General features: G+C 40.4%; 1 protein-coding gene across 3 annotated transcripts in view; it reads right to left on the bottom strand.

The window, feature by feature from the left end:
• Positions 1–24780, bottom strand: part of gas7a (growth arrest-specific 7a) — a 140329-nt gene that overhangs the window by 97793 nt on the left and 17756 nt on the right. Inside the window, exons 11-38 of one of the 3 annotated variants that reach the window (XM_067423281.1) lie at positions 23020–23138; positions 22800–22946; positions 22459–22629; positions 19627–19936; positions 19473–19552; positions 19293–19380; positions 19074–19191; positions 17424–17547; positions 17184–17320; positions 16037–16292; positions 15580–15822; positions 15322–15498; positions 14779–14924; positions 14613–14703; positions 14139–14528; positions 13920–14046; positions 13725–13842; positions 13448–13645; positions 11676–11859; positions 11415–11580; positions 11178–11302; positions 10789–11097; positions 9578–9781; positions 9366–9491; positions 8818–8988; positions 8641–8745; positions 8468–8563; positions 8217–8351 (exon numbers count right to left, since the gene is read on the bottom strand). In XM_067423281.1, coding sequence (XP_067279382.1) covers positions 8217–8351; positions 8468–8563; positions 8641–8745; positions 8818–8988; positions 9366–9491; positions 9578–9781; positions 10789–11097; positions 11178–11302; positions 11415–11580; positions 11676–11859; positions 13448–13645; positions 13725–13842; positions 13920–14046; positions 14139–14528; positions 14613–14703; positions 14779–14924; positions 15322–15498; positions 15580–15822; positions 16037–16292; positions 17184–17320; positions 17424–17547; positions 19074–19191; positions 19293–19380; positions 19473–19552; positions 19627–19936; positions 22459–22629; positions 22800–22946; positions 23020–23138 — 4661 coding nt within the window. Of the gene's footprint in view, positions 1–7505; positions 7565–8216; positions 8353–8467; positions 8564–8640; positions 8746–8817; positions 8989–9365; positions 9492–9577; positions 9782–10788; positions 11098–11177; positions 11303–11414; positions 11581–11675; positions 11860–13447; positions 13646–13724; positions 13843–13919; positions 14047–14138; positions 14529–14612; positions 14704–14778; positions 14925–15321; positions 15499–15579; positions 15823–16036; positions 16293–17160; positions 17321–17423; positions 17548–19073; positions 19192–19292; positions 19381–19472; positions 19553–19626; positions 19937–22458; positions 22630–22799; positions 22947–23019; positions 23139–24780 lie in introns of those variants that run through there. The other 2 variants (XM_067423288.1, XM_067423297.1) reach the window with 2 other exon arrangements.

The following is a 24780-nucleotide window of genomic DNA, read 5'->3' as shown; positions in this document are numbered from 1 at the left end:
TTCCTGCTTTGTAAATGCATTTAATTTCATGATAATTTTCAAAACGAACTCTCAATCTTCAGAAGAGAAGTGAATCAAACGGACGCTGGGATTGGCTATTTGGGGGGGGGGGGGGGACAATCATTTTAATATACTCCAGGGTTTCTACAGATACAAAGCCATATGCTAAATCGCTGAAGTAACCCTTTAAGGCTTCATATAACGCAAACAAATAAGTTATAAAAAAAAAAATATATAAAAAAAAGAATAAAAAAAAAGAATAATAAAAAAAAAGAATAAAAAAAAAAAATCACCCCCCTCAGAGTTGTAATGAAGGGCAAAAAGAATTGATAGCGAAGAGAAAGGCCACCTTAAAGGGTTAGTTCACCCAAAAATGAAACTCATGTCTTTAATGACTCACCCTAATGTCGTTCCACACCCGTAAGACCTCCATTCATCTTCAGAACACAGTTAAAGATATTTTATATTTAGTCCCAGAGCATATGCAGTATATGCACACTGTACTGTCCATGTCCAGAAAGGGAATAAAAACATCATCAAAGTAGTCCATATGTGACTGCTAACTGTGAAACTAACGTGAAAACAGACTTTAGTCGCCTCAAATGATAGCATATTTACACTGAATCATTTCCTATCACATATATAGTGTGCTATGTGCCTTTCACCATGTAGAAATTAGTAAATGTGTGTTAACAACTGACCGATTTCAGCCGCAACTTCAGCAGTGTAGGGGGCGGGCTTTAGATTCTAGAGAGCATTTTGATTGGACAGAAGATTTGACGAGATGGTTAAGTCTGCGATGATGTCACCAAAATCTAAGATTTGTTTTAACGGAAGTGAGAGACTGTAAATTTTGAATGCTTATATCTCCTAAATGCAAATTGTGTCATAGTTTTGGAACATACCAGCTTATTCATAACTTTAAGGCTAACACAGTCATACTAAAAGCTAAAAAACTTCATTTTGATTTCAGTGGGCCTTTAAGTCAAAAGGAGAACCTGGTTTTAACAAAGAATAAAAGTGTAATCATTTTGGGAATTTAGTTCAAAATGCTAGCATATTTGTAAAAGTTGCAAAATGGGGCACACAAATAGCATTTATTTTGCAGAATGACTTTTATTAATTATTTGCATCTTAACTCATCACAGCAATCTTTTGATCTAAATTGTATCAGTTTGTATAACTAGAATTAACTGGCATTTTAAAGTATATAAACTCAAGTATGTTTGTGTGATTAAAGAAGCAGCCTCTCAGAAAAGCAACATTCATTTGCCATTTATTGGAAAAGAATTTCACCATCAGCATCTGTAATTTGACAGGAGAACTGATGCGTCAAGGGATCATGATCATTAAGGTGAAGGTGATAACACAAATGCAGTTACTGTATTTCACGTTTTTAAATCAATACATACTATATCCTGTCTTCATTTGATCTTAGCTTTATCTCACACTATTTAACATTCACATAGTATCTGGAGAAAACCAAAGAGCCTTTAACTGAATGTGTTGTGTAGCTGGAAAATGCTGGCTGTGCTGTGAGGCTGTAAATGAGTATTCATGATATTTATGTGGGTGTAATTCACCATGTTCTCTAGCTAGATGCAATCTAGATTATTAATATTTGCAATACATTATGAAGCTCTAGAACTTTCAACAGCTTTTGAATTATTCTGTGTGACATACAATTTTGCATTTCAAACACAATTTGCACATAAACTAAAATCTGCTTCCAAGTCTAAACTGTAAAAAGTAGATTCAAGTGGAAGTTTCCAAACTCATCTGTCCATAATTTCGGCCTCAGATGCAGCCCCATGGACTTCTAACAGACCATCTGTGGTGTTCTACATAAAAATGGTTCCATGTAAGCATCACAAGCTCCAATCCGAATGTTCGTGGCTTTGGGTATTTGAAAGACACTAAGTTTTATTTTGAACCACTGACCAAGCCAACTTGGAGCAGAACTGAATATTTTTCTTTGTGTTCAAAGTCAAATTATAATAGTGATTATTAATTCTGGAACACTGAAATGTCTGACCACAAAGTCTATATGTTCTGTTAATTTCTGCAATAACTGGTCAAACAGTGTGCCATCATTGTTTCACCCAGGGTTTAACATTATGTTTACACATCAGTCATATGGCTCCATCCTGTCTAAGTGGGCTATTCTTTGCCAGAACTCTGACTAAGAATGCCTAGACCCTGTTGCTCTTTTTAGCATCTGATATATACAAGATATCCCCATTCCCTTCAGCCATGAATACTTATGCAGCTGCAAAAAAGAAGAAGAAAGAAACAAAAAAAGAAAACATGAATTATTCATTATCCCTTCTTTAGAGGAAACCCAGAACAAGTTTCTAATCTGAGTATACAGCAGTCTATAATTGTGCTGTGCTCAGTTCATGTTTACATTAAAAACACAGGTATGTTTCACTATCTCTAACCACAAGGACATCTTCTTAAGTTCACTTTTCTATCAGACAGACTCCTGTTTAGATGATGATGATGATGATTATTATTATTATTATTAATCTGAAACAGGCATAGGTCAAATTGAGTTCGTTTTTGAATAGGTCCGAAAATGCAACAAAAAAAAAAGTTCTTTAAAAATGACTGAGGTAATTCCAAACCAATATAAGACTTTCGGTCATCTTCAAACACAAATTAAGATATGTTGTCCCTTCAGTAGAAGTCAGGTGATACAAATAAGATCTCTTTAAATTTTTTACATTCATTGACACACAATAATGAACCTCCAGAGATAGTCTTATTATCCGGAAACATGAGGGTTATTGGCTCTACCATTTGAAAAAGCAAGACAGGCAACTTGAATCACGTGTACCTTGATAACCAATCACAATAGATAACCTTCGCTGCGTAACACGCAAGAATGAACCTCATTGGTTCTTGCGGAAGCTTAAACGTGCTGCGTAACATGAGAATGAACCTCATTGGTTCTTGCAGAAGCTCAAACGTGCTGCGTAACACGAGAATGAACCTCATTGGTTCTTGCAGAAGCTCAAACGTGCTGCGTAACACGAGAATGAACCTCATTGGTTCTTGCAGAAGCTCAAACGTGCTGCGTAACACGAGAATGAACCTCATTGGTTCTTGCTGAAGCTCAAACGTGTTGCGTAACATGAGAATGAACTTCATTGGTTCTTGCTGAAGCTCAAACGTGCTGCGTAACATGAGAATAAACCTCATTGGTTCTTGCTGAAGCTCAAACGTGCTGTATAACACGAGAATTAACCTCATTGGTTCTTGCTGAAGCTCAAACGTGCTGTATAACACGAGAATGAACCTCATTGGTTCTTGCTGAAGCTCAAACGTGCTGTATAACACGAGAATGAACCTCATTGGTTCTTGCTGAAGCTCAAACGTGCTGCGTAACACGAGAATGAACCTCATTGGTTCTTACTGAAGCTCAAACGTGCTGTGTAACACGAGATTGAACCTCATTGGTTCTTGCTGAAGCTCAAACGTGCTGTGTAACACGAGAATTAACCTCATTGGTTCTTGCTGAAGCTCAAACGTGCTGCGTAACACGAGAATGAACCTCACTGGTTCTTGCTGAAGCTCAAATGTGCTGTATAACACAAGAATGAACCTCATTGGTTCTTGCTGAAGCTCCAACGTGCTGTATAACACATGAGAATGAACCTCATTGGTTCTTGCTGAAGCTCAAACGTGCTGTATAACACAAGAATGAACCTCATTGGTTCTTGCTGAAGCTCAAACGTGTTGCGTAACACACGAGAATGAACCTCATTGGTTCTTGCTGAAGCTCAAACGTGCTGTATAACACAAGAATGAACCTCTTGCAGAACCAATGAGGTTCTCAAACGTGTTCCATTCTTCAAACGTGTTGCGTAACATGAGAATGAACCTCATTGGTTCTTGCTGAAGCTCAAACGTGCTGCGTAACACGAGAATGAACCTCATTGGTTCTTGCTGAAGCTCAAACGTGCTGGATAACACGAGAATGAACCTCATTGGTTCTTGCTGAAGCTCAAACGTGTTGCGTAACACATGAGAATGAACCTCATTGGTTCTTGCTGAAGCGCAAACGTGTTGCGTAACACATGAGAATGAACCTCATTGGTTCTTGCTGAAGCTCAAACGTGTTGCGTAACACATGAGAATGAACCTCATTGGTTCTTGCTGAAGCTCAAACGTGCTGTATAACACAAGAATGAACCTCATTGGTTCTTGCTGAAGCTCAAACTTGCTGCGTAACACGAGAATGAACCTCATTGGTTCTTGCTGAAGCTCAAATGTGCTGCGTAACACGAGAATTAACCTCATTGGTTCTTGCTGAAGCTCAAACGTGCTGCGTATCACGAGATTGAACCTCATTGGTTCTTGCTGAAGCTCAAATGTGCTGCGTAACACGAGAATTATCCTCATTGGTTCTTGCTGAAGCTCAAACGTGCTGCGTAACACGAGATTGAACCTCATTGGTTCTTGCTGAAGCTCAAACGTGCTGTGTAACACGAGATTGAACCTCATTGGTTCTTGCTGAAGCTCAAACGTGCTGCGTAACACGAGAATGAACCTCATTGGTTCTTGCTGAAGCTCAAACGTGCTGCGTAACACAAGAATGAACCTCATTGGTTCTTGCTGAAGCTCAAACGTGCTGCGTAACACAAGAATGAACCTCATTGGTTCTTGCTGAAGCTCAAACGTGCTGCGTAACACGAGAATGAACCTCATTGGTTCTTGCTAAAGCTCAAACGTGCTGTATAACACAAGAATGAACCTCATTGGTTCTTGCTGAAGCTCAAACGTGCTGCATAACATGAGAATGAACCTCATTGGTTCTTGCTAAAGCTCAAAAGTGCTGCATAACACGATAATTAACCTCATTGGTTCTTGCTGAAGCTCAAACGTGCTGCGTAACACGAGAATGAACCTCATTGGTTCTTGCTGAAGCTCAAACGTGCTGTGTAACACGAGAATGAACCTCATTGGTTCTTGCTGAAGCTCAAATGTGCTGCGTAACACAAGAATGAACCTCATTGGTTCTTGCAGAAGCTCAAACGTGCTGCGTAACACACGATAATTAACCTCATTGGTTCTTGCTAAAGCTCAAACGTGCTGCGTAACACGAGAATGAACCTCATTGGTTCTTGCTGAAGCTCAAATGTGCTTTGTAACATGAAAATGAACCTCATTGGTTCTTGCTAAAGCTCAAACGTGCTGTATAACACAAGAATGAACCTCATTGGTTCTTGCTGAAGCTCAAACGTGCTGCATAACATGAGAATGAACCTCATTGGTTCTTGCTAAAGCTCAAACGTGCTGCATAACACGAGAATGAACCTCATTGGTTCTTGCTGAAGCTCAAACGTGCTGCATAACACGAGAATGAACCTCATTGGTTCTTGCTGAAGCTCAAACGTGCTGAGTAACACGAGAATGAACCTCATTGGTTCTTGCTAAAGCTCAAACGTGCTGTGTAACACGAGATTGAACCTCATTGGTTCTTGCTGAAGCTCAAACGTGCTGTGTAACACGAGAATGAACCTCATTGGTTCTTGCTGAAGCTCAAACGTGCTGAGTAACACGAGAATGAACCTCATTGGTTCTTGCTAAAGCTCAAACGTGCTGTATAACACAAGAATGAACCTCATTGGTTCTTGCTGAAGCTCAAACGTGCTGCGTAACACGAGAATGAACCTCATTGGTTCTTGCTGAAGCTCAAATGTGCTGCGTAACACGAGAATGAACCTCATTGGTTCTTGCTGAAGCTCAAACGTGCTGAGTAACACGAGATTGAACCTCATTGGTTCTTGCTGAAGCTCAAACGTGCTGAGTAACACGAGAATGAACCTCATTGGTTCTTGCTGAAGCTCAAACGTGCTGTATAACACAAGAATGAACCTCATTGGTTCTTGCTGAAGCTCAAACGTGCTGCGTAACACGAGAATGAACCTCATTGGTTCTTGCTGAAGCTCAAATGTGCTGCGTAACACGAGAATGAACCTCATTGGTTCTTGCAGAAGCTCAAACGTGCTGCGTAACACGAGAATGAACCTCATTGGTTCTTGCTGAAGCTCAAATGTGCTTTGTAACATGAAAATGAACCTCATTGGTTCTTGCTAAAGCTCAAACGTGCTGTATAACACAAGAATGAACCTCATTGGTTCTTGCTGAAGCTCAAACGTGCTGCATAACATGAGAATGAACCTCATTGGTTCTTGCTAAAGCTCAAACGTGCTGTATAACACAAGAATGAACCTCATTGGTTCTTGCTGAAGCTCAAACGTGCTGCATAACACGATAATTAACCTCATTGGTTCTTGCTGAAGCTCAAACGTGCTGCGTAACACGAGAATGAACCTCATTGGTTCTTGCTGAAGCTCAAACGTGCTGAGTAACACGAGAATGAACCTCATTGGTTCTTGCTGAAGCTCAAACGTGCTGCGTAACACGAGAATGAACCTCATTGGTTCTTGCTGAAGCTCAAATGTGCTTTGTAACATGAAAATGAACTTCATTGGTTCTTGCGGAAGCACAAACGTGCTGTATAACACGAGAATGAACCTCATTGGTTCTTGCAGAAGCTCAAATGTGCTGCGTAAAATGAGAATCAACCTCATTGGTTCTTGCTGAAGCTCAAACGTGCTGCATAACACAAAAATGACCCTCATTGGTTCTTGCGGAAGCTCAAACGTGCTGTGCAACAATGAAAAGTAGTTAAAACCGTAAACTGTTACTAGTAAAAAATATTTTTTTTTGAATCACTTTTTGAAGTGATTGTTGTGAAGACTGTCAATGGAGGGACAGACGTTCTCAGATTTCAATCAAATATCTTCATTTGAGTTTCGAACATGAAGAAAGTCTTATGGGTTTGAAATGACATGAGGGTGATGAATTAATGATAATTTCCTCTTTTTTTTGTTGGTGAATTAAATCTAAAAAAAGAACAAAATGCTATTGTAGTAATATTTTGAAATAATTGTATAAAAATGAAATGGAGAAATGTATGTGATTCTTAAATAAAACATGGTCAAATTTAATGGTATATTTAATGGTAATTTATTTTAGTATTAATCTATAGAGATTATGGTACTTGGTTAGGAAGTCACAAGTATGATTTTAACTGATAAATTCCCTGTGATGAACTACACTACCCACAATCCTAAGAGAAGTTGCTGTTCCCATGGAAACAGGAATAGCAAGAACTCAGCAGTGACCTTCCGCTCCCATAAAGCACTATGAATGAAGGAATCAAGTCAAAATCTCTGTAATCTCAAACAGCTCATATTTGTAAATATTAATTCTTAAAATGCTGTGTTGTTTCAATGCTGGGTCTACACTCCACACAGCTCTACTGACCTTTTTTGATTTGCATTTTTATTTTCATTTTAAATACAAGCCTATATGAGATTATCAGTCACATATCATATCCAAATGTTTCTCCTTTCACCTTCTGCCATGTTAGCATTGAATTGTTTAGCATGATGACTAGTAACCTGTTCCAGACATGCTGATTTGATTACTTTTTTAAAGTGAAGATACATGGACTATGAATCCTTTACTCCATGCGGTTTTCTTGCCCCTGGTTACAAAGAAAAAAAATATTTTAATCTTCCTAATCTGCCCCAACATTTCATCCCACATGCATCTTAAAGGTGCTGTATGTAATTTATTTTGACTGCACTAAAGCAAAAAAATACCATTTACAGAGATTTAGGAAGCATGCTAAGTTCACATACTTGTTTCTCTGAAAAACAATGGAAGTTATTCTACTTTAAAATATGCGTTCCATGTCAGAATGTCTGTTTTTGTTTTGTTTTGTGTGATCCCGCCCACTGCTACTTTACCCAATAGTGTTTCAACTCCACAGGTTGCCAGTTGGTGGAAAACGCAGTATATTGTAGCCCCAGAAGCCAGCAAACAAACTAGGTCTGAGATTGCAGATTCTACCCAACCTTAAAGCTTTGGCATACAGCTGAAAATCTCTATGAACAGATGGATATTAAAAATGAGGATAAATTAACTCATCAACTTAGTGCAAGGCTCGTCACCTTTTCTTATCAATAGTGCTCGTTCCTGTTGCGTGTCCTCAATCTGGCAACCCGCATGAGAGTTGGGGGTGGGGGGACAACACTCTCAAATATTTTGAATTTGGACTGCAGTACCGATTTCAACCACTAGTTGTCAAAATTACATACTGCACCTTTAAAGCTCAAAAGCACCAAAACACTCACCTTTACTCCCAGATCCCAGCTTCTTGCTCTCATCTTGTTGACCTGTGACTCAGCCATGTCTGCTCTCTCCTTAGCCTGTTCAAGCTCATGTTGGGCTTTTCTCCACCGTGCTAGATGGACATTGGCTTGTTCCTCCTATAAAAAATATACAGTCCAGTAGAATCCAGATATAGAATCCAGTTATGCAACCGCACAAGTGAGCTTTAAATAGTTGAGCATTTATAAAATCAGATAGACATATTTTGACTTACAGCCTCCTCTGCTTGTCTCTTGTTGGCCTTGACTTTTATCTGAAGCTTATTTACCAGGTCCTGAAGTCTGTTCACATGCTTCTTGTCCTCCTCAGACTATATATAAACACAATATTGTCACTATTTTATCTAGTGGTCAACCAGCAGTCCAGATGTTGTTTTCTACTCCATACCTGGTAGGTAAGCTCCTTCATTCTTCTTTCATATTTCCGAGCACCTTTGGTAGCTACAGCTCCACGCTTTTGTTCAGCATCCAGCTCATTCTCCAGTTCACGGACCTGGACAACAGGTACCAACGTAGTAAAACCTTTGTACGTTCCACGTGTTTGTTTGACCAAACATTTACATACCCTAGATTCCAGTTTCTGGAGTTGTTTCTTCCCACCCTTCAAGGCTAAGTTTTCTGCCTCATCCAAACGATGCTGCAGGTCTTTGATTGTGGCTTCCAGGTTCTTCTTCATTCGCTCTAGGTGTGCACTAGTGTCTTGCTCTTTCTTTAGCTCTTCTGACATCATTGCAGCCTTGGAAGGAAGTAAAGGTAGAAATTAGTTAATGTGATCACAGTGGAAATATTTTTTACTTAGGGTGCATTCACACATGGCTCGTTGGGAACATTCTTTTCAGAACCAGGACCATGTTTTATCCATATTTAGTTTGGTTTGTTAAGGCATATATAAACATGGCGATCACACTCATATCAGCATCAAAACAACCAGTCTGAATTTGCCTGAAGGAGGTGTTCTTGGCCTGACTGAAAAATGTGTGGAAAAGATTTGTTCTTCTCTGGACCTGTCCGTTTGTGGTGAAAAAGTAGTCTGACCCAACAGACCAACGAACCAAGCAGTATCATAATTGAAACAAAGGCCTCAAAACACTATTGAGCTAGATGTCTACTTACATCAATTATTGCTTTCTTTGCCCTTTCCTCTGCATTCCTTGACTCTTGTGCAGAGTTCTCCACTTCACCCTGGAGCTGAGAAATATCAGTCTCAAGCTTTTTCTTGATGTGCAGAAGGCTAGTGTTCTGAAAAAATGAAGGTAGATGGTACTTAATCCAAAACCAATGTACTTCTGTTTTCATGGCCAAGATGATAGACTGCCATTCCTAACCTGGGCGTGCAGGAGTCCCACTCGTTCACTAGCATCTGTCAACTCTTGCTCTGCAATTTTTCGGCTCCTCTCAGTCTGTTCCACAGCAGCCCTGAGTTCTTCAATCTCAGCCTGCATCAGCAAGTTCCTACGTTCAGACATTGCTAGCTGCTCCTTTATGTCCTTCTGTCCTCTTAGGGAATCGTTGAGGTGAAGCTGAACATCCTGTTGAGATAAAATTAGATCAGTCAATGGTCACCAGCATGTGTGTTGTTTTGGATGCTGGTGTGTTGGTCCCCACCTGCTTCTTGATTAACTAGCTTAAGGGGTCAGTTCACCCAAAAAGGAAAATCATGTCATTAATGACTCACCCTAATGTCGTTCCACACCCGTAAGACATCTGTTCATCTTCGGAACACAGTTTAAGATATTTTATATTTAGTCCGAGAGCTTTTGTCCCTTGTGTACTGTCCATATCCAGAAAGGTAATTAAAACATCATTAAAGTAGTCCATGTGACATCATTGGGTTAGTTAGAATATTTTGAAGCATCGAAAATACATTTTGGTTCAAAAATAACTAAAACTACGACTTTATTCAGCATTGTCTTCTCTTCCAGGTCTGTTTTCAATCCGCGTTCTCTACTCCGTAGTGACGTGTTATCTGGGTGCCCGTGTATTCGGGTTCAAATAAATATGGCTGAGCAAAAAAATGCTTCCTTTGTGTCGAAATTCTTTGCGAAAGTAGTTTTTTTTTTTTACAGCGTGCGTCTCCCTAAGACTATAAACGAAGCTCGGCCCACCAAAAAACCACGTCAGCAGCGTCATATATCAGAAGCGTCACTGCGGAGTCATGAACGCAGATTGAAAACCCGGACGAGAAGACAATGCAGAACAAAGTCCTAGTTTTTGTTATTTTTGGACCAACATGTATTTTCAATGCTTCAAAAATTTCTAACTAACCCACTGATGTCACATGGACTACTTTGATGATGTTTTATTACCTTTCTGTACATGGACAGTATACTATACATCATAAGTCAGCTCCAACCAGCAAAACCAGCTGGGATCAACACAGAATTCGTTCTGGTCTATCTTGGATTTTTTTTAGCAGGGATGTAATAGGAAAAAAAATGTTGCAGACTGTTAAAGTTGAATTGCCTACATATGTTCATCCCCTAACTGCTCCAACATCAATTAATATCAAATGATTTAGAATAAAGTCAGAGGTCACCTTAAAGTGTCCTTGAATGTTTCGTAGTTGTTTCTGGGCTTCAGTAGCTAGGTGATTGGCATGGCTTAACTGTATCTCCATCTCATTGAGATCTCTTTCCATCTTCTTCTTGACTCTCAGGACATCATTCCTGCTTCTCACTTCAGCATCCAGAAGGTTTTGCATGGAGTCTGTGACTCTCTGGGTGTTTCTCTTCAGCTGTTCAATCTCCTCGTTCTTTTCAGCCAGCTTTCGGTCCATGTCAGCCTTAAGCTGATTGAGTTCTAGTTGGACACGGAGGATCTTAGATTCCTCATGTTCCAGGGATGCCTAAAGCAGATCACAATCATTTTTTGGAGTATAAACTTCATCTGTTTGGATACAAGACTAGGATACAGGACTTCCTTTACCTCTGCCTCATCTAGTGCACTTTGAATCTCAAATTTCTCTGTCTCCATTTGCTTTCTGGACTTCTCTAGTTCATGGATGTTTTTTCCAGTCTCACCAATCTGCTCAGTGAGATCTGAGATCTCCTCTGCGTATGAGATAAATGTCAAAGAATATGAGCCACTGCTTTATCATTAGGAGATCATTCTGTAGATCCTCAGAGGATATTCTTTGTTGCATTAACCCAGTTAGCTACTTACGCTGCAAATTCTTGTTCTCTCGTTTGAGATTTTCAAGATGGTCCAAGGTCTCCTCGTATGAGTTCTTTAATTTAAAGAGCTCAGTGCTGAAAGATCGAGACTCTTTCTGAGCACCTTCCAGCTCTGCCTGTGACTCTTCATACTTCTGCTTCCATTCAACCAGAATCTACGAAGAGAGATAGAATAGAGAAACATTTCCTGACATTTTCCCAAAACTCTTCAGCTTATTATGATGGCACTATTATAACCTGTTTTATTTACCTTGTCAAAATTTCTCTGTTTCTTGTCTAAAGTGACTGCTGAACTGTTTGCCCTTTCCAAATCTATCATAAGGTCCTCCATCTCACTCTGCAGTCTCTGCTTGGTTTTCTCCAGTGAAGCACACTTTGCATTTGCTGCTTCTACTTGCTCTTCTGCTTCTTGAAGTCGCTGAGCAAGCTTTTTCCTGAAATGATTTATACGTCAATGACGTATGAGAGTGTCCACAATAAAGAAAATTAAAAATCTTTTTTCAAATCTATTTTAAACCACACTTGCCAAGTTCTTAGATATGTAGCCTTTGTTGTCACTTTGGTTTCATATGGTTTTTGTACCATTTTCAAGTTGAAAAAAATGAATGAGTCTTTCTTTAACTTTATTTTCCCTCAGGCCGCGTGCCCACCAAAGCGTTTTTAGCCAGCTGAAAACAATAGGCGCTCTGCTGAAAATGCCTCACTGTGAGCGATTGAGAGCATTTTGGCAGCACACCATTTTTTTTCAGTTGGGACTCTTTGTTTGTTATGATAGAAAATATCCACGGAAGTGTTACTAGTATCTAATTTCACAGGTAGTTTGTTTCTGTATTGATTCTATATTGATTCTGTATTGAGCTATAAATGCTCTGGCTCTTGTTTTTAAGTATTTTGTTCTGTGATTATGCTGATTGTTTTCATCTGTTGACATTGTACATTGGTCTGTGTTGTATTTGTCCCATCCCTCCTCCCCTGTGTTTAGACGGCTGGATGATGAGTGACAGTGATGAGGGCTGAGTTTTACTCAAAGTTGAACATTCTTCAACTCTCAGCGAACAGTAAAAAACGCAGAGCGCTCTACACTTGTGCGTGAAATACTTTATCAGCGCCTCGTTACACTAATGGCATTCTAAAAATGTGGCGCTCCTATTGAAAATAATTGAATACGCCAACCAGCTACGTGAAAAAATGCTTTGGTGGACACACGGCCTCATGGTCAAATTAGTTTTGCAGCAAAGGTATTGACAACAGAGTGCTAATCAACAACAAAGATAATACAATTTTATTTTATGTAATGGGGGGGGGGGGGGGGTAAATGGGGGTAAATATAATTTTGCAATACTACGGTATTGTTATAGTTCAGTATTTGTTACAAATATAAATGAACTCATAAATATAATTAAGTTTTGGGGGAGTACCATATGATATTTTACAACCTGAACTAACCTTGACTTGTCATTAAAATGTTAAATATGATCAGAGAATTTTACATAATTCGGTATCATACATATACAGAATAATACAAAAATCAAGCTTAATCCTGACACTAATGCATTCATACATTTACATACAAGTGCTACATGGCAACCGTGGCACAATATGTAATATTTTTTTAATTAAAATATCAAAGACCACTAGAAAATTTGTATGTATTTTGTTGACTTGTGTACTTCTTACATGATTCCAAATGTTTCCCAGAATGGTTAAATCCAGAGAAATAAGCAATTTTAACCAGTACATGGACAATATTTTGACATGGACAAAATTTTTAATAAGTGACCTTGGCCCGTGAAAATGTACATAGTGTGGCTTTATCCTAAACGAACTCTGAAATCTGAGGATAATAGAATGGTATGTTATTAGAATGTCATGTTATTAGAATTTTATGGTTTATAAAAAATGAAAAGTCTGGTTGACAAATAACTGAAGTTGTTTCAAGACAATAGATCATTGATGAACACAACCAGGAACACACCCAACCTGGGTTCAGCATGTTAAGTTCTGAACACATGCTTGTCTTACTTGGCCTCCTCAAGTTCCTCAGTGCATTGAATAGCATCAGTCTCATATTTGGTTCTCCACTGAGATGCTTCACTGCTAGCTTTAGACATCCCTCTCTGCAGCTCAGCCTTGGCTTCCTGTTCTTTTTCAAACTGCTCCCTCAGGAGATCACAGTCATGACGTGCTGACTGTAAACCATGCACTAGAGCATTCTTAGCCCATAAAGGTAGATTATGAGAGTTTAAAAACACATTTTTTTGTATTGTTAGCACTCATGCCACTTTAACATTACATTACCTTTGACTCCTCCTCAAGCTGTCTCTTTAGTTCATCGATTAGCTGAGTGAAGCCCTGTTTCCCCCGTAGCAACTGTGAAATGAGACCATCCTTCTCCTCCATTTGCCTTGAATACTCACCTTTTGAACAAACAAAGTCAGACATTCTGCAACAGTGCCATATAAAATTCATCGTTATGAGTGAAAGCAGCGTTTACCATTTTCTGATTGGATCCGGGCTTTCTGGGAGCTGAGGTCATTAATTTGACGCAAGTTCTCCTCATTCTTGCTTTTCACTTCAGAGAGCTGGTCTTCAAGATTGTGGCACATCTTCTCCAGGTTAACCTATCATTTACAGATATAATGTATTAGACAAAGCCATTTTACCTGATGGGTGTCAGAATTCCTGGGTGTCAGAAACAGTAAATCCTTCAAACCTTGGCTTTTGATATGGCCAGCAGGTTGCCTGCAAGATCGTCGATCTCCATCTTGCATTCCATCTTCTCCTTTTCCAGTTTCTGCTTGATTCGCTGGAGGCTGTCGAGTTGTTCTCCGAGCTCCGCCATGCTGTCACCATGTTTCTTGCGCAGAGCTGCCATTGTGGCCTCATGCTGTAGGGTGACCTCCTCAAGATCACGCCGCAGCTTCTGAAATTCAGTCTCTCGTTTCTTGTTCATCTCGACTTGAGCAGCAGTGGCACCACCAGCTTCATCCAACCTCTCGCTAATCTCTTCAAGTTCCCTGGAAAGATCAGCTCTTTGCTTATCCACCTTGGCTCGAGTTTCACGCTCAGCCTCGATCTCCTCTTCTAATTCCTCAGTGCGAGCCTTAGAAGGAAGGAAGATGTGTTTTAAATTAATTTCCATGTCTTTAACTGGCACGTGTTGAAGAACAAATGCAAAACATCTTACATGGAGCTCTTTTATCTTCTTTTCAAGCTGGGCATTCATTGATTGCTCATCCTCTAGTTTGCTTAAAAGTTGGCTGATCTCAAAGTATTTTCTGAAATATGGTATGTAGAAATGGTTAATAGTTTTATTAACCATAAGCACTTTGTTACTGATAAAGAAATATTACTTTTTAAGTTTCTCCTCCATTTGTTGCTTTTCATTCTCCAGGTCCATGATGGACTCCTGCGATATTTTCACATCCCCCTCCATCTTCCTTTTGGCCCTCTCAAGGTCCATGCGTGTCTTCTTCTCTTGCTCAAGGGAACCTTCAAGCTGATTTGAAGAGTATTAGGCCAGCTTTACTAAACAGAGCAAATTAACATATGGCTGCAATCTAATAAAAGCACTGATAGGAGTGGAAGAAGATATTTTGAAGAATGTTTGCAACAAAGCACATAGAGCAACCACTGACTACCACTGTAGGGGAAACATACTATGGTAGTTAGTGGTTGCTCTAACTGCTTTGTTGCAAACATTCTTGAAAATATCTTCTTTTGTGTTCAGTAGAAGAGAGAAACTCATACAGGTTTGGAACAACTTGAGGGTGAGTAATGAAAGGATTTTCACTTTAAGGTGTGCCTTTACCCCCGTTGTATCCTACTTTGGGCTTTAGAGTACAAATCTCAAATTAACTTCTTTTATATAGCATTTTTGTGATTGACATACTCACCTCATCCACTTGTTGTTCAAGCTTGGTTTTGGCTTTGGTGAGAGTATTGACTTTGTCCTCCTCATTCTGGAGATCACCAAGAACTTGTTGTTGTGCCTCTTGGAGGGCTATCTTTTCCTTTGTTACCATTGCAAGATGTGCATCTTGACTAGATATCTCCTCTGTAAGGTTTTTAACCTGTGGAGATACATTGTCTGACTGTAAAACTCACAATGGGATTAATTTTTTGAAAATTTGTGAAATGTTGTGAACTCAAACCTTATTCTCAGTCGCATGCTTTTCCTTCTCCAGTTTAACCAAGGTGAGCTCCAGATCATCAATGTCTTTCTTCAGCTCAGAGCATTCATCCTCTAGTTTCCTTTTTTTCGCTGTCAGCTCTGAATTGATTTCTTCTTCATCATCTAGTCTTTCGTTTAGCTCTTTAAGCTTGGCCTCTAGCTGGAGTTTGCTTTTTATCAGCCCTTCACACCTCTCTTCAGCATGTATGAGATTCTCACTGTCCTATATGAGAGACCGATAGTGTTAAGTCAATAGTGTTGAATTAGATTCGCTTTTTGTTACTTTTTCTTAAAAGCAATAGCAAGAAGAGTTCAGGAAAAGACGAAGTTGTGACTCCCACAGCTCAATGATTTATAATTAGTAGGCCATTGCTTCAACAATTGCGTGTTTTTAAACAAAGTATACAGTAAATGAGTTAAAAAGCATAATCACTTACAGCTTGGACTTGTATAAGTAAGTCGTTCTTCTCCTGTATCAAAGAGACCATTTTCTCCTCTAGCTGTTTGCGTTTGGCCTCAGCTTTAGCAAGGTCTTCTTTGCACTTTAGAAAGTCTTCCTTCATGGTGGCCATCTCTTTCTCCGTTTCAGCACTCTTCAAGAGAGGCTTTGTCTTATAAAACAGCTTCATCCACGGCCAGTTTTTTACATTCATAAATGGACGGAGGTTGTACTGCAAAGTATAAATGGCATCTCTGGAAAAAAGACAGTCATGTCCATCAGGGTTATACAGGGGGGGAAAGTTGTCTTAAATTACAATCAACTTGGATGTTTAAGTCATTTCAACTTAAATGACATTTAACTGATTTAAAAGGACAGGTCAACTAAAAATGAAAATTATCCCATAATTCACTCATCCTCAAGCCATTCTAGGTGCATATGACATTCTTCTTTGACTTCACTGTCAAACCCTCCTATATTTTATATAACATTCTTCTTTCAGAGTTATATCAAAAAAATGTCAAAATATCAAAAAATGTTCTGGCTAATCTTTTTTTTATAAGTATTATAAAAGTATGATAATGGCAGTGAATGGCAGCCCAAATTTAGCTCCAGGAGGTTAATAAAGGCTCTCTGAAGTCATATTTGCATACATTGCCCACCCCCATAGTCATGTGGAGCACTTTTATAATGGATAAATGCACTTTTTTTAGGCTTCAAATTTTGGGCTGCCATTCACTTCCATTATAAAGCTTGGATTAGCCAGGATATTTTTAATATAACTCTGAAAGAAGCATGTCATATAAAATATAGTCTGGTTTGACGGGGAGTAAATCATGAGGTAATTCAATTTCATTTTTGGGTGAACTATCCCTTTAAAAAAATAGTTTAATCTTGTATAACTAATACAGCAAGTTTAAATTGCTTAACTTATTTTGAAGAGCTGAAGCAATCTAAAAACATATGTCAAAAATATTTTTTTACAGTGTGTTAGAGTTAAACTCCAAACACAGCAAACAAATTTAAAATATCAAAAACTAATATAGTATCTCAATGACACTAAATACAGTATATTGATGGGCTAAGTATATATTGACAGAACATCAAATCCTCATTTGAGTCATTCAAAGTTCCTGAAAACGCACTTTTGAGCATACATCTTCTCAAACTCTTTCCTCATCAGACATCCTCGGCACAGGGACTGAATGCAGGATACCAATGATGCCAATTTTTCATCATGCATTTCCTCCAGTGTCCCCAGTAGTCCAGCTTTGAAAAACACCTGTTAGATTAATCAAGAGTCAGGATGTAATTTGAATGTTTACAATAATATTTTACAAGGATGATAACAGATTAAAGCCAGTAAGAAGATAAATTAGTGTGACCTTTGTGCGGCCAAACTTATACTGTTTGTGATCAATATCAATTGATCCCAAGAGCTTCTCGGAGGCCTTCTTTCCATCTATGAACTGTCCTTCAGGGATCACACTGGCATTAAGGAGTCTGTATCTATGACCACGAAATAATAGACTTTAGATCATACATATTCAATCAATCTTAGATGTGTTAAGGTAAGATGGTTATACAATGCAGAGGGAGGCAGTGAACGGAGTGAACAGTTTATTACACAGTTAAATACCAAATAAATAGATTTTAAGTATTGACTCAAAATTATTATTATTATGAGAAAAGAGATTCGAAACATTAAAGGGGGGGTGAAACACTCAGTTTCAGTCAATCTCATGTCAATCTTGAGTACCTATAGAGTAGTATTGCATCCTTCATATCTCCGAAAAGTCTTTAGTTTTATCATATTTATAAAAGAAATATAGGCTGTACCGAGTCTTTCCGGAAAAAACCGAGCGCCTGGAGGCGTATCGTGTGGGCGGAGCTAAAGAATGACAAGCGCGCAAAGCGGTGACGTCCTCAAGCGTGGAGAAACCCATCTATCTCAGCTAATACAGATAATGATCCACAATCAAATCTGAGGGAGAAATAAATTGAACAGGAGAAACGGCAACAGCAGGACGTCCGTCTCTGTGGTATGTAAGTTACTGTATTTAATGGCCTCTCCACATTTGTGTGTGTTTACTCGCATTGTATGAGGACATGATTCGGTTTATGGACTATTGTATGCGACTAGACCTTAGAAGTAGCAAGCATACTGTAACGTTATACACAGAACAACAATGGAGTAACCGTTAGCGCATTTGAATGACGAAGCACGCGATCGTGTCGTTTACTGATGTTTACTCATGCGACGGTAGCCAATAGCAGAGACATTTGAAGCAGTTTAAGTTAACTCACCGTCGAAGCTTTATCGCTGGGACCGCTCCGTCAGAAACACACTTCTTTGGTATGATTTGGTAAAGTCCTGTGACAGCAGTGGCGTGTAAATCCATTTTGAGACGCAACTGAAACGATGTTGTCAAGCTTCCCGTCATTTCTGCGTTCAAATCGGTTCAAATGCAGCGCTGCCTTCCCGGAATGCTGTGCTGAAGAGTTGAAGTCGCTCGACGTCACCCATAGGAATAAAGTGGAGCGCGGCGCCGTTCACGGACGACTGGATCTGCAGCTGAGAGACTGTTTACAGCGTGCTCTAGTCACGCGCGCGCGCACCCTACCGGGAGAAGAGCCCGTACGGCCCATACAAGGACCTTCCGCTCTTATTAACGTCAAATAGACCCATACTCGAAAAAAACTCGCCGAAACTTGTGAGAAACCGGAAGGAGTATTTTTGACACAGAAATACTCCATCAAACGTCCAACATTAGTTTTTGAAACTTTGTCTATGTTTAGGATGGGAATCCAAGTCTTTAACAGTGTAAAAAGCTCAGTATGCATGAAACAGCATTTCACCCCCCCTTTAAACTAGCATGGCTATATAGGAAATAAGATGAATGGGACAACGGTCAATTATGCAGGTTAGTGGTCATTGTGCAAATCCCTTTGACCTCAAAATGTCATGATTGACTATAAGAATCAGTGTAATAACACTACAAAAGCAAATGCCTTGATTATTCGGGGGAAATTACCTCTGCTTGAAATCAGCATAAAGAATCCTACTTGGAAAACCATTCCTACAGATCCTGATGCCTTCTAATACGCCATTACAGCGTAACTGGTGGATAACCAGATGGTTGTTCATTATCCCTGTATGAGCCAATGGTTAAAATACAATTCAATTGTTAATCTGACTAACAACTAACATTTCAGTCTGATATGCAGTGCTGAGTTGGACCTTATTTGTGTACCTGGTGTTTTCACCTCATTGGGGATCAAGCAGCGAACAAAGTGAGGATGTGTGCTTCGTAAATTGGTCATTAGCTTGCCCAGATTTTCCTGTGAGAAGTGAAATAATCCATGTCATTTCAAATACTAAGAAGCTAAATGGAAACATGAAACCCCTCAGTGGTTCAAATGAGTGTTCATACTCTGAACACAGCTGAGACCGTCTGGAAAGAGCCTCCCTTCTTCTTGGCTGTCTTTTTGCCTCCTGCTCCACTACTGCCGTTTTTGGAACAAAAAAGTGATAGATTCATTAATCGATCATTTTAGTATTTCCTCTAATGCTTCTGAATGATTTACCTGCTTCAGCAGAGGCAAAGGATGCGTACAGGAGAGCCAGCAGCTTGACTGATGACTTCATGTAAAACTGAACAACAGACTCATTTAACGGGTCCTTGTTCTTGTCTAGCCAGCCGGAGATGTTATAGTCAACAGTGCCAGCATAGTGCACTAAGGAGAAGTGAGCTTCAGCCTTGCCTTTGATTGGCTTGGGCTTTTGGAAGGCATTGTTCTTGCCCATATGCTGATCATGCAGCTTGTTCTTGAAGGAGGTGTCTGTTGCCTTTGGAAACATACACTCCTCTTCAAGGATGGAAAAGATTCCCATTGGCTGGCAGAAAGAAATAAAAAAGTACACATGGAAAATCACACATGCCATTTATGTAAAGGAAAGTAAAATTCAAGTGAAAGTGTCCAACATGTGTAACATCTGATCTGTAGGAAACCTGAGAAGTTGAAATAATGTACATTTTAAAATAATTTGGGGCATTAAATATACACCAAATCAGGCATGACATTATGACCACCTTCCCTAATATTGTGTCGGTCCCCCTTTTGCTGCCAAACCAGCCCTGACCCATCAAGGCATTGACTCCACTACCAAACCATTGCTGAACCATTTTTGCTTTGTGGCCGGGCACATTATTCTGCTTGAAGAGGCCACAGCCACCAGGGTATACTGTTTCCATGAAGGGGTTTATATGGTTTGCAACAATGCTGAGGTAGGTGGTACGTGTTAAAAAAACATCCACATGGATGGCAGGACCCAAGGTTTCTTAGCAGAACATTGCCCAAAGCCGGCTTGCCTTCTTCCCATAGTGCATCCTGGGGCCATGTGTTCCTCAGGTAAGTGACGCACATGCACCTGGCCATCCATGTGATGTAACAGAAAACATCAGACCAGGCCACTGTCTTCTATTGCTCAGTGGTCTAGTTGTGATGCTCACGTGCGACCTTTTGGCGCTTTCAGCGATGGACAGGTGTCAGCATGGGCACTCTGACTGGTCTGCGCAACAAACTATGATGCACTGTGTATTTTGACATCTTTCTATCAGAACCAGCATTAACTTCTTGAGCAATTTGAGCTCCAGTAGCTCATCTGTTTAATCGGTCAACACAGGCCAGCCTTCGCTCCCCACGTGCATCAATGAGCCTTGGCCGCCTATGAACCTGACGACGATTCACAGCTGTTCCTTCCTGGGTCCACTTTTGATAGATACTGACCACTACAGACCAGGAACACCCCACAAGAGCTGCAGTTTTGGAGATGCTCTGACCCAGTCGTCTAGCCATCACAATTTGGCCGTTGTCAAACTCGCTCAAATCCTTGCATTTGCTTATTTTTCCTCAACTTTGAGGACAAAATATTCACTTGCTGCCTAATATATCCACCCCACTTACATAATGTTATGCCTGATCTGTGTATATTGTTTATTTTACAAATCAGCTTTGATAATGAAATAGCATTGGCTTTCTGATGTCTCGTGACCAATTGCATCATGCTAAAGAGTCTCTGTATCTTTTAAATGAAATATAACTATGCATGTTCAAAAAGTAATTTCAGCTATTAAAACATTAAGATCCACTCTACTTCACATAAGAGATAGACTTGACACAACATGAGTACATACTTTTATTCTGTTTTTGGTCAGTTTTTTGCAATAAACTGTACTTTTATTTTTCTGTTACATGTTTTATATTGTTGAGAAGTGGGCATGTTTAGGGTAGGAGTTCCTCCAAAATATAAAAGTAGCCTATCAATTTGTATTAAATCATGTTTTCTTTTACAAAGCAAAGAATTAAATGTGTCTTAATCTGACGCATAGGGCAAACAACTGAAATAAATGAAGCACCCTGTGTGTTGAAAAATTATTCTAACGTCAAGGGGTCCTGACCAAGCATTAATATGTGAGGTCTAAATGGGATTTACAAAAAGCTCATCCATTAATGATGGGACAGTGCCCTTGTACGTGATTTTAAAAAACATAAGACGCAAAAGATAAGACGCACGGTACCCAGATTTCAAAACTACAATAAGATTTCACTTCTACTGTTAATGAAAATGCAATGGTTTTCACTATGAGATGGATAATTGTTATATAATTCAGATGGGCAACAGGTTATATAAAAAAAGTTATATATATATAAAAAAAAGTATTATTATTTTTAAATGTGATTGTTGTTACATTTTATTAGTATTTAATTGAACTTTCAATACGGCATTTAAAATATGAAAAAATATATAATATCTGGTTTCAAATAAAAGCATTTTCTTTATAAAGACTTGATCTACAAATAGATTGAAGAGATTTGGTCTTCAAAAAGCCTTTTTCCAAAAGGGGCATCTTGAAAAAGAGGTCTTATAATAAGAGTTGCCTTCTATTCTGAACAATACAGTAATATAATATTAATAGTATTAATGTTAGTGTATGTACTGTTGAAGTGTCAGTATAAACTCCACCCTTTGTGGAAAAAGAAGTGGGTATAATTGCATGAATAATAATAATTTGTGTGCATATTAATTTGAATGTGTACTTGGTGTAGTATTCTCAAAATCTTAAACTTAAAAAAAAATTAAAGAAAAAAAGACTTGATTTGCTGATAACTAACATGATTATTTTGTGTAAAATTTGAAAGATAAAGTGTTCACAGATAAAGTGTTCAGTTGGTCATGTGATCTAACATGACAGCCACCACGAGGGGGACCGAAATGTATGTAGAAAAAAAAAAGGTTTTATGGGTTACTTATGTGACTGATAATCTTGGGCGAGTGCATCATTTGATTTGTCAGAATACTATTATTGCCTTAGGTTTAAAACACTACCATGCACATTTACAGTAATGATGGCCTACCTTCTCAATAAGCTCAATACAGGCTGCCAGATCCATCCCAAAGTCTATAAACTCCCAGTCTATTCCTTCCTTCTTGTACTCCTCTTGTTCGAGCACAAACATGTGATGGTTGAAGAACTGCTTCAGTTTTTCATTGGTGAAGTTGATGCACAGCTGCTCCAGGCTATTGAACTAATTCAGAACAATCAAACTATGAATCATTTTGCCATCCACTTGAGCTGTTAACAAATTAACTTTCATGAGTCATGAAGCATTAAAGAATTCCTATTTAATTATCAGAATCAAAGCTTCCCACAGCTGTGACAGCCTGACACAATAATTATCAAAAATGTGCGGCTCACATCAAAGATTTCAAATCCAGCAATGTCAAGTACTCCAATGAAGAAGGACCGGGGCTGCTTGGTGTCCAGCATCTGGTTGATTCGGATGACCATCCACGAGAACATCTCATAGACAGACTTCGCTAAGGCCATCACTGAATTCATGACCTGTGGGGTTGATGAAAGATAGTTAATGTAATATTGGGACAGAAGAAGAGATTCAGGTTTGCGAAGCACATACCTGTTGAACCGTCTGCCCCTTGGTGACATACTCATTCCCAACTTTCACTCTTGGATAACAAAGAGCTTTCAACAAGTCGGCAGAATTCAGTCCCATCAGGAAAGCAACTTTATCAGCCACTGCAACAGCCACAACACAAGTGTACTTACATACTGTGGCAGGAGGGGCGTGGATTCGCGAGGTCTGCAGCGGGAGAGAGGAGGCGGAGCCGAGCAGTGAGTAAGTAGGTCAAGTGCAAATCACTAACACCTGTGTCTGTTTGCAGTAATTGGCGTGGAGAGACAGCATTTAAACCCCAGCAGTACAGAGAGAGAGGGAGAGAGACCTGGACTGGGACTTCGCGTGCACAGCAGAGAAACTGAGAGAAACTGAGAGAAACTGAGAAAGAAAGTTAAACAGAGAAGGAGCGATCCATATCGTGGAGAAACTGAGTTTTGCACACACACACACATATGTGTGACGGTTATTTGTTTTTGAACAAGACTGAATAAAGAGAGCGAGTCCCAGTCAAAGCCGACCCCGTCTTCTTCCTTCACACCCCCACGAACATTCATTACACTGGTGCCGAAACCCGGGAAGGAAGAAGATCGTCGCCGCCATGCAGACCCCGCCGAAGACGCCATTTGCGGACATCGTCCAGTCGCTCGCCGGTCTTCACCAGGAGCAACACCAAAACCTGCTGGCCGTGAGGGAGGACCATGAAAAGCGATTTGAAGTCCTCCTTCGCGCTCAGCATGAAGACCGGGAGCTGTTCCGGAGCTGGATCGACCGGGAGATTCGGGCCACCCCCCCCCGCTACATCCGACTCGGCGACCCTGTTCCAGCTTTCAAAGATGGGGCCCGAGGATGATCCGGAGGCATTCATCGACCTCTTTGAGAGGTCCGCCGAGTCCAGGGGATGGCCCCGCTCAGACTGGCCTATGCGGCTCCTGCCATTGCTGTCCGGAATCTCCTGGTCTATGAAGACCTAAAACGCGCCATTCTACAGCGGGTCGGCCGGAGTCCGGAACAACATCGACAACGTTTCCGGACCCTGACCCTTGACGACTCCGGCCGGCCCTTCGCCTTCGCGCACCAGCTCTGGGACTCCTGCCGCAAGTGGCTGATGGCAGGTGGAAGCGACGTCGATGGCATCCTAGATCGAGTGGTACTGGAGCAGTTCGTCGCGCGGCTTCCCCAACAGACCGCGCAATGGGTCCAGTGCCACCGCCCGACGTCGCTGAACCAGGCCATCCAATTGGCGGAGGATCAGCTGGTGGCGTGCCTCGGGGTCGGCGAACACTTACCATCTGCTTCTCTCTCTCTCTCTCCTGCTAAAAATCCCCCTCTCTCTCGCCCTATCCCTTTTCCCAGGTCTCGCGGGGGAGTGCCGCCCAAACCGGCCCCAAGATGGCGGACGGGCGGATCTGGGGAGCCTCGGCCACCTCCCCGCCCGGCACCGAGGGGAGGGGCGACAGCGGCGGACACTGTCTCTTCTCCCTCCAATCCCGCTCTCTCTCCACGCCAATCTGTTGACCTGGTTTGATACTTTTGGCCGGGCATTCACGAGAACGTGCGCAGGTGGTGCGCGTCTTGTCGTGAATGTCAGTTGGTGAATCCACCGGCCACCCCAAAAGCACCATTGTGCCCCCTTCCACTAGTGCAGGTCCCCTTCGAAAGAATTGGTATGGACCTCATCGGGCCATTAGAGCGATCTGCACGAGGGCATCGCTTTGCATTGGTCCTAGTGGACTATGCAACGCGATACCCGGAAGCAGTGCC

Source organism: Pseudorasbora parva, chromosome 2, assembly GCF_024679245.1.
Source record: "Pseudorasbora parva isolate DD20220531a chromosome 2, ASM2467924v1, whole genome shotgun sequence".
Taxonomy (NCBI): Eukaryota; Metazoa; Chordata; class Actinopteri; order Cypriniformes; family Gobionidae; genus Pseudorasbora; species Pseudorasbora parva.
The sequence above is the reverse complement of the archived record's forward strand: the minus strand, read 5'-3'. Positions and strand labels throughout refer to the sequence as shown.